Source organism: Myodes glareolus, chromosome 19, assembly GCF_982192425.1.
Source record: "Myodes glareolus chromosome 19, mMyoGla1.1, whole genome shotgun sequence".
NCBI lineage: Eukaryota > Metazoa > Chordata > Mammalia > Rodentia > Cricetidae > Myodes > Myodes glareolus.
In genome coordinates this window covers 62,089,751-62,099,565 of record NC_142044.1, presented here as the reverse complement: position 1 = coordinate 62,099,565, position 9,815 = coordinate 62,089,751, and the positions used below count along the sequence as shown (strand labels likewise).

At 49.8% G+C, this 9,815-nt stretch overlaps 1 protein-coding gene across 3 annotated transcripts; it reads right to left on the bottom strand.

The window, feature by feature from the left end:
• Nucleotides 1–342: 342 nt before the first annotated feature.
• On the bottom strand, nucleotides 343–8,486 carry Troap (trophinin associated protein). 3 transcript variants are annotated; one of them, XM_087899266.1, is made up of 14 exons: nucleotides 8,343–8,486; nucleotides 7,934–8,082; nucleotides 7,655–7,832; nucleotides 6,197–6,354; nucleotides 5,986–6,114; nucleotides 5,731–5,813; nucleotides 5,297–5,349; nucleotides 4,725–4,849; nucleotides 2,961–3,044; nucleotides 2,369–2,428; nucleotides 1,841–1,975; nucleotides 1,048–1,669; nucleotides 636–829; nucleotides 343–512 (listed from the first exon to the last, which is right to left on the bottom strand). In XM_087899266.1, the coding sequence occupies exons 2-14, from the start codon at nucleotides 8,075–8,077 to the stop codon at nucleotides 465–467; spliced, it is 2,013 nt and encodes a 670-aa protein (XP_087755392.1). In that variant the 5' UTR covers nucleotides 8,078–8,082; nucleotides 8,343–8,486; the 3' UTR covers nucleotides 343–464. The 3 variants fall into 3 exon arrangements, with proteins under 3 accessions (XP_087755392.1, XP_048300588.3, XP_087755391.1); XM_048444631.3 differs by lacking the exon at nucleotides 8,343–8,486 and adding an exon at nucleotides 8,176–8,323; XM_087899265.1 differs by lacking the exon at nucleotides 8,343–8,486 and having other exon boundaries at nucleotides 7,934–8,134.
• Nucleotides 8,487–9,815: the final 1,329 nt, after the last annotated feature.

Sequence of the window (9,815 nt, the reverse complement as noted above, 5' to 3'; positions counted from 1 at the left end):
TTTTTGCCCAGGGTGGTCTCCAACTCTTGGGTTCAAGAGATCCTCCTGTCTCAGCTTCCAGGTGGCTTAGGGTCACTGGTGCCAACTAAGAGTTCTAACAGAGGTACTCTAGATGAGGAAATAGCTGGTGACCCTGGAGTGGGACTGATCTCAAAGAGAACAAGTTCCACAATTTCCTCTAACCCACTCAAGAGTTTGCTGCAGTGGGCACGGCAGGAGTGGGAAGAAAGACAGCTTCAGGAGAGGAAGCCTGCAGTCCTGAGAGGTCAGTCCCTCTCACTGGAACACACTGCCACCGTGTGGCACGGGAGAGCGACAGCAGTAGCTGCCCTAGCGGAACACTCACAATTCATAGAAACTTTATTAAAGGATAAAAGGATGTTGGCTCCCAGTCCAATGGGCAGAGCAACAATAAATAAGGCTAAGAAGGAACGGGTGAGCGAGGCAGACTGTGGAGGCTGGAGTCACGATGGAGAGTCCTGTGGGACCACAGAACCAACTGGAATGAATTGCTGGAGAAAGAGAGAGACTGGGTCACATTCCCTTACACCTTGGTAAAGGAAGCAAGGCTAGTCCCCCTCCACTGTCCTGTGGGTTGCTGTGCAGAAGGTTCTGGCTGTAAACTGAAGGCTCACCAGGGCATCCTGCCAATCAAGCAACGCGGCCACAGGGTTGGTGCAGACCCGGATGGGTCCAGGAGGTGGGGTTCGGCTAGTGTAGAAGGCACACTCATCATCCAGACGAGCCTCATAGAAGCAGTGGATGGCGTTGAGACATGCTTTGAGGCGCTGCCTCAGAGCCAGAGTCCGAGGGGCCAGACTGCTGGGGCCTGAAGGCCATGAGGAATTTAGAGACTCTGGAGTTATATTCTTTCTGGGTGCTGCCCCTTCTCCTCCCCCACGAGCAGGGCCAGCTAGAAGCATAGGGCAAGAGAGCTCTTCATATACAGGCCAGAGGGAAGAAAGCATAGCATTGCCCGGCAAGGCAGGGCCCACTCCCAAAGAGACAGAACCTTTTCTTCATACCCTTCCCCAGCTAGTTCCTTACCTGACTGGCCTGTTGGGGACCTCAAAGACTGGAGTGAGTGGATAGGGGGGCTGGCACAGAGTGAGCTTTGTGAAGAGGTCAAGCTGGTGGTTGCTGGAGGCCCCTGACTCCAACATGGCTGTGGGCTGGACTCTGGGTTTCTAGCTTCCAGACAGTCAGCTGCCAATGGTCCTAGCTCCATCCAAGGGCAGGCCTCAAGGGGTTCAGCCTGTCCTTGGAGACTAGGCAGAAGGGGTTCAGGCAGTACTGGAAGGCAAGGCTCTGGTGGCTCTGGCTCAGCTATCCAGCATGGCACTGGGGGCTCTGGTTCTGTGGTAGAACTGGGCTGAACTACCTTGGTCTCTGCCCTAGGGCAAGGCTGTGGCTCCCCATGCTTTTCTGCACAGTGGGGCTGTGGCTCCTCACACTCTTCTGCAAGGTCTGGCTCTGTCACATCAGTGTGTTTTGACAGAAGGGAAGTTCCAGGATTGTGTTCTGGAGCATTCAGAGTTCTAGAAATGTCAGCCAGCAGGGGCTGAAGTTTGGTCATCTCTAGAGCAGAATCTCCATTAAGAGGGGCACACTTGCCCACTACCAGTCCCTCTATCTCCTGTTGCAGGAGCTGCTGCAGAAGACTGATGCGCTGTAGTGGGAGAGAGTATCCCAGCGTGTCATCACTGTGTCCACAAGGACTCCCCACACTGTCGACTCCCTACACCGTTCCTCCCGGCTCCCCATTCCCAGTCTTCTCATGGTGCAGAAGCCACCAAAGGTATGGTCACTACCACCAGAGGTGTGGTCACTACATCCCCACCTGCATCTTTAGCTCCTGGAGGTTGGGGGTTTTGAAGGGGTGAGGTCCAGAAGTGCTTGCTGCAGGTGGTTTCCCGGATCCCTTCTGCAACGTGATGCGACTCTCCTGGTCAAACAACCTTACAGCAATCTGCTCCTGCCACAGAGAAGGAAAGGGGGCAGGTGAGGAAGTCAGATTAAGGTGGGAAGATTGTCCACACCCTCTTGGGTGTGGGTCAAAGCTCTCTGGTGGCTCTAGAAGTCAGAGCTGATATTAGCTCTCAAGAAGCTGAGACTGGAGAATCAAAAGTTTGATGCCCAGATTGTTGAGATGTTGATACACACATACAAGAAATTTCTTCAGAATCTCAGACTAGCAGAAAATAGAGACAGACAGACATTCTAAACACAGGTAGGAAGAGTAGATGGAGAAGCAAGAGGCAAGCAGATTCTTTAGATAGTTCACCTACCTCAAATCACAAGGCTGCCAGCCCCCCGAGCCAGCAGGACAGCACCACAGACCTCAGTACAGGAAGCTTTTGCCACTTACCCAGGGCAGCGCAGGCTCTTCAGGGGAGGAATGAGGGGAGAGACCACTCAGCCACTGGGTCTGTATCAGACAAGACAGATTGCCCATGGGTGAGACATACTCTCCTCTTACCTATCTTACCCTCCCTACCCCCCACAGTACCTGCCCCTCTCCCTCAATAGTCTTCTCTACCTCCCCTCCAAGACAGGGTTTCTCTGTGTCTTTAGAGCCTGTCCAAGACTGGACATGGAACTAGCTCTTGTAGATCTCAAACTCACAGAGCTCCACCTGCCTCTGCCTCCCAAGTGCTGGAATTAAAAGTGTGCACCACCACCCGGCCCTTCCTAGTCTTAAATAGCTGGTGGTGGCGCACACCTTTAATCCCAGTACTAGGAGGCAGAGGCAAGTGGATCTGTGTGAGTTCAAGGCCAGCCTGGCCTACAGAGCTAGTTCCAGGGCAACTATGGCTCTTACACAAAAAAATCCTGTCTTAAAAAGACAAAACAAAAAACAAAAAAGGGGTCTTAACACTCCCCCCATCCCACACAGTACCTGCCCCTTTCTCTTCTTCCCTAGTCTTGGCCCACATCAGTTGTCTCCTCTGCTCTCTTACCTGCTGAACTCTGGGTAATGACTGGGCGGGTGTGAACTGGGTTTTAGGCCGAACAGTGAACCGTTTCAAGGATGAATATGAGGTCTGGGGAGAGATGTAGGGGGTAAGCGGGGCTCTCTAGCTAGACTTTACTACTCCTGCCCAGCCCAAGAGTTGTTGATACAAACCACAACTGAGAGGCCTGGGGAGGGAACACCTGAGCCTGTCTAAAGGTGGTAAGTTGGTGACAAAGGGTGGCACCACACGGCCAGACATGAGTTGGGCTACAGGGCAAGAGAAGGCATCACACATCGCATGGGAGTCAGCATTGCCCCGTGGAGGAAAAAGTGGCCTTTCTGAATTCACTTCCTGTGTCTTGTTCTCCCCAACTGCAGCAGCTACCTTTTTTTTTTTTTTTTTTTTTTTTTTAAAGATAGGGTCTCATGTAGCTAAAAGGCGGGTTCAGACTTCTGATCCTCCCGTTTCTACCTCCCCAGGCTGGGAGTGCACGCATGTGCCACCATATGCAGTGGCTCTCTCAAAAGAGAAACCAAGTATTGCTCCCTATTCACCCTTTCTCCCTCAGGCTTCTATTCAGCCCAAGAAAGGGCTAAGGAGTGACACTGTTGTCACTTGGACCCTCTTCCTCTTTTCTAGGCTTCGACCTCACAGCACTAGGTGTACCCTCTCCTCGGGACCTGTGCATCTGCAGCCCTCAGCTAAATAACTCTATATTCCCCTCCTTTTATCTATATGGCTCACATTCTCAACTCTTGGCCTCCACTTAACCTTCACCTTCTCGATGACAGCGCCCTGGACAAACTACATTTTGTAAAAATAGAGTGATTAGCAACCCCCTTAAAAATTTAAAAAAAAAAAATTTTTTTTTTTTTTTAAAAAAACATGTATGTGTAGCTGTGTTTCTGTGCCCATGAAAGTCAGAAGAAGTCATCAGATGCCCTGGAGTGGGAGTTACAAGCACTTAGAAGTTGGCCAATGTGAGTTAAGTTACCAGTCCTAAATACTAATCCATTCCCCCCATCTTGGTGCATGGCCCAGGTTGTCCTGGAATCCACTGTGGAACAGCCAAAGTTTTCTTCTAACTTGCAATTCTACTGCCTTCAGAGAGCTGGGTTAAGTCATACCCAACCATGCATGGCTCTAAACTACCAATTTGACACCAACTCCCCTTCCCAAATCTTTTCATTGCCTTAAGTACTTAATTTTAGAGACGATATCACCACCTGACATCCTATATATTTTATATTTGCGGGTTTTTTTTTTGCTTCCCTCTTCTAGAATATGCATATTCTGAACCTAGAAACATGAATACATTCAAAAGTCAGTTAGTAAATAATTGAAGGAATTTTTTTGCTTGTTTGTTTTTTGAAACAGGGTTTCTCTGTAGCTTTAAAGCCTGTCCTGGAACTCACCCTGTAGACTAGGCTGGCCTTGAACTCACAGAGATCCGCCTGTCTCTGCCTCCCTGAGTAAAGGCTATCACTGTCCTGCAGGAATTAATATTTTTGGTTGGTAGGTATTAGATGTGTCTAGGTGGCCTTAGCACTGATTTCATGGTGACACGCATGTATGTCAGTCTGTCAACCTCTGTTCCCAGGCTCCAGATACATAATAAAGGAAGTCAGATCCACTCTGAAAAGGGCTTGGTCCCAACTCCAGCAAACTAAGACCTAATAACATCCTGAGTCCTGGGACTACCCAACTCTACCCAGTGCATCTCCTGAACATCTCACCCCAATCCATCCCACGAGGGTCTCAGCTCACCCTGGTGTGCATGATTTCTCCAGTTTCTCTTAAGGGCACTCGTTGAGCCAGACCCAGTACGGCTCTCCCTCCTTCATCTGAACGAGGGACAGCCTCATCATGCTCTCCTTTGCAGGGTAAAGAAGCTGGGAGAAGATAGGACATTTTGCTGTAGTATTTAGAACATCAAAGTCTACCGATTCAGCATCCTCTGAGAGCCCAATAATATCTTGGCAAATACTGATGAGTAGGCTGGAGGTGACCATGGCTCATAAGGGATTGGGACAGAACACAGTAGAAATTCAGTTTTGCAGGAAGTAGCAGGGAGAGGGCAGAAGCAGAAACACAATAAAACTAGGCCCACCTCTGATCTAGGTAGGAGGTCTCGTCTCCTGTTCTGTGTTTCTGGGATATGACTGCTAGGCAAGCACTAAGCTAGACCTCCAGCTTCCTCTGACCTCGTCTCCCTGCACCCCTACTTCCTCATCCCACTTCTACTCCTCAAGGCCTGCTGATCTTTTCCTTATCTTGTTCCTGGTACCGGAAGTTCACTCACACTTGCCCCCTGCCCCCACATATCCAGACACACTCACCAGGCTGAACTGGGGTCTTCAGGAGCAATCTGGAGGCCTGGCTTGCTGAAGTCCTGATGACAGTACATACAACAGCCATCCCTGAGTGTCAACCAAAGGCTGGGCATTTGCTAAGTATTTATAAACACCATTTCACTGCATTCTCCCGATAGCCTCTAATGGTACAAACATTATCCTTGCTTGGCTGATACAAAACTCAGATAGCTAAGGCAAGGTCGCATAACTAGTGGTATTAAGGGTCAGGAGTGCAACTCAAAACCCATTTATTGTTAGTTTATGCTGTAGCCAGAAGAAACAGCATTTCCCATGTCTATCCCTCTGTTCCTTCATATTAAGGCCTGGCTATGAGAGCCTGACCCCTGTTCCAGGGGCTCACCTGACAAGTTTTGCACAGCCCCTCCTGGGTTGAAAGGGAATCCACACCCATTCCTTACCTGCTGTTGCCACATGTCTCTCTTCTTAGCTCCTGTAAACTAGGGCGAGTGAAGGGATGAAAGGAAGGTCCTGAAGGTGGATTCTGACCCAGAGCAAGACATGAAACCAGAGTGAGAAGTAGGCCCCAAGACACAAACCCCAACCCACCTCTCCCAACAGAACCCGTTTTCATCTTGAGGTACTATCCCAGGGTAAGACCTTTGTTCCAAGAAGTTTCTAGAGAGACTAAGTGTCAGCTCCTCAAAGGTACTCACCAGAGCCTCTAAACTCTGTGGTTGGCCTCGGGGTCCTGATCCCTCCAGTCTTGAGAAGCAGGAAGCCCTGGCAGGTTCCAGCTGATGGATAGGGGTCCTGGGAGCCAGGTATGCTGAAGACCGAGTACTCTGGAATGCCAATAGAGGCTGTAAGCAGGAGCTCAGAGTTCTCCCAGTCCACCCAAGCCTGGCCTCACATCCTTCTAATTACCTGGCACTTCTGGGTGGTGCCTCCCTTGCTCCCTCGAACTAGCACTCTCTGAGCCAGACTGGACTGGCGCCCCAGTGGACAGCTCTTCACCCCCTCACCTGAAAGGATGGTGGCCAGGGCTGTCGGGTCAGCAACAAACTCTATAGCCCTTAGAGGCTCTGGAAGGGAAAAAAACAGAATTAGAAGAAACAGGAATAGAGGAGGCTGAGGGGTAGGGGATCCTAGCAACAGTGAGAAAAAGAAACATATCCAAGCCAGGCTTAGTGCAATTCCAGAATTTAGGATATCAAGGCAAGAGGACCAGATGTTCAAGGCTAGCCTCCCCAGCACAGAGAGCTCAAAGCCAGCCTGAGCTATGTAAGACCTTGAGAGATGGGGAGGGAAAGATGGGGGAGGAGATCATTTAATTGAACCTAGCTCATCAAATGTTTGAAGAATTTCATGTAAGTCATTACATTAACCAAGGGAGCAAAAGATAAAACAAAGCTTTTGTCATATAGAAGGTGTCATTGGGGGCTGAAGAGATGGCTTAGTGATTAAGAGCACACACATACTGTTCTTAGGTTCCCAGTACCTACATCAGGTGGCCTGTAACTCCAGCTCCAGGACAATCCAATGCTCTGGCCTCCACAGGACCTGCGCTCACATACCCACACACATACACAGAATTCAAACTAATCCCTTTTTAGGGGCAGTTACGAGTTCTGGCTGCTCTTATGGAAGACACAGGTTTTATTTCCAGCACCTGCATGGTGGCTCACAACTGGCTATAACTTCAGCTCTCGGGTATCCAATCCAATGCCCTCTTCTAACCTCCATGGGTGCTGCTGCATTCACACTGATTAAAATAAAATGAAAATAATTTTCCTTTTTTTTTTTTGGTTTTTTGAGACAGGGTTTCTCTGTGTAGCTTTGGAGCCTGTCTTGGAACTCACTCTTGTAGACCAGGCTAGCCTTGAACTCACAGAGATCCGCCTGCCTCTGCCTCCTGATTAAACGCATGCGCCACCACCATTGACAAAAATAAATCTTTTAAAAACATACCTGTTATTGAAAAAAAAAAAAGCCGTTCAAGCTGAAGTATGGCCAGATCATAAAGCATCAGCACCACACTGAGGGAGTAACTGGCTGGGTTACTGAGGTTTCCCCACGGTCTCACTGTGGAGCCCTGGCTGGCCTGAAACTCACCATGCAGACCAGGCTGGCCTGGAACTCACAGAGACCACCTGCCTCTGCCTCCTAAAGTGCTGGGATTAAAGGCGTGTGCCACCATGACAGGCAAGAGATGATATTTTGCTGAAGTAAAGGGATGACTTCTTAAAGCAAAGGGCTTGCAGGACAGAGTCTAGAACTCTTACAGCATGCAAGAAACCAGAGGGTATGCAAACCCCAAATCCCACTTCACCTTTCCCATTCTCACGAAACCAAATAGGCCATTCCCAAGTTTCCAGCAGGTACCTGTCTGGGGCTGGGACACAAGCCCCACATTTGATCTCCCAGAGCTAGGCTTGAGTTCCTCCAAAGGGTTCCGGAGCTGAGCGCTCCCCACTCTTTGTGATTTCTCTTTCTGGTGCAAGGTTTTCGATTTGGGGCCAGCTGAGTCAATGAGAGGTCTTTGAGTACTGAGCGGTGGCTTCTGAGGGGAAGGGGAACAAAAAACTGGGACTCAGCGCTGGGGTGCATTGCTAACGTGAGCTGCCTCCATCTTCTGACTCTCTTCACCCAAGCCCCTCTTACCCTTGGATCCTGGTTCTCCTGGTCCAGGGAGCACGACTTAACTGATGAGAACTCTGAGCATCTTTGAGAGAGTATTGGAATCTTGCTAGGGGTGGGAGATACACCTCGGAGGAGGGGATCCTTCCTCGTGTGGAGGGTAGTCATGGCGGCTATAATTGAGACGGGAGAAGAAGGGAGACAGGGCTGAGGACCAAAGTACATCAGTTATCAAGGCACGGGGGCCGATATCCTGATTCTTCCACCTTGGTCCCAATCCATGTGCCTAGAGGCCAGCACCGGCAGCAGGGCCGCTCTTCTGGCTTGACTCCTCCAGACACCCCAGGCCTGCTATCGCGCCCCGGGACTTCAAACTGCTGTCTTCCCTAGGAACCTCGACAGGATTCATCCCCTCAAAGATCCCGTGCCGCACCTATCCAGGAGCCCCACGGGGTCACCTCTACTTTCTCAGTTTTTTCGCCGATTTTCTAGTTTTCTGCTGCTGCTGCTGCGTCCCCAGTTTGTAAAATACGCCAAGCTTGTGATTGGCTAGTTCCCGCTGACGCGAATAGCATGACGTCACATCCAGTCATCCAATCCGCAGCCTCCAAAGGCGGGTCCCGAGAAGAACAAGTTGTGGAACTGCTTTCTAGCTGGGAAAAAAACTGACCAGCCCCCTCAGCCAATCCAAGGGCGGAGCGCGAGTGTAAGGATTGGGGGAAAGCCAGGGAGGATGCTGTTCTGATGCCCGGGAAGCCGATTCTGGGCTGCAACGGGCACTATCGTACTCTCGCGAGATCCGGAGTCAGCGGAGGGCAGGTACTCAAGAAGGACCGCGGAATTGTGGGAAGGGATGGCCATCGAGAATCGTATTGACCACACTGGGAAAGTAGTAGTGCAAGGCCAGGTCTATTCCAAGAAGCAAGGGCACGTGTTGCTGGAGATGAGGCACTGCCCCATCGGGCGAGAGGGCTGGAGGTAACTGAATTGAGCCCAACAAGAACGAGGACCCAAGGACATCATTTGTCCACTTGGACCTCACAGCTTTGTGGGGTGTGGTTAGACGCAATGTGGCTCGAGCTCTGTTGAGCCAAATTGAAGAGCTTCTCATGGGTGGGGGTTACTGCACCTTCAGGTTGCCTTTCCCTGGTCTGCAGAGAGAGCGCACCTGCTACTCATTGGCAGACAGGTGTGAGGCTGCTGGATGGAGCACACGCAAAATCTCACTCTATCCCAGACTGCCCTCGAACTCGCAGCCTCCTGTGAGGATTGACAACAGTTTGAAGTTTGAAGGACGCCAATACACAAGCCAGGAACATAGGCGTTATTCCTTAACTGCTTCCAGATCTCCCCTTTCGTACCCCATTTCTTTTCACGCCTGCGGCCTTTAAGCATTTTTAGAATTCGGCTGCTTAGCCAGACGAAGTAGGGCATTCAGAGGGAGCAGCAGGTCTCTGTGAGTTCCTCGGTCATCAAGTCAACTTGGAAGTATACTCGCTAAAAAGCGAGTATCAGGCCAGCCAGTTTTAAAAAATGAAACCCTGAATTTAAAAAAAAAACTATCTTTATTGATATAGCTGATATATATACCATATGTATATATATATATGTATTAAATAGCTGATATGTCATATATATCCCAATTTCATTACCACCACCTTAGTCTGCCATATTTATGTAGGGAATAATTGCAATTATCTTCCAAATAGTCCCCTTGTCCAACTTCTCTAATCTTTAAGATATGTTTTTAAAGTATAAAATAAATTTTTATGCAATATATTCTGATAATGGTTTCCTTTCCCTCAGCTCTTCCCAGATCCTCCCCACCCACCCAACTTCATGCCCTTTCCTTCTCTTTGGAAAACAAATAGGCCGGTAGTGGTGGGTTTGGGAGGCAGAGGCAGGC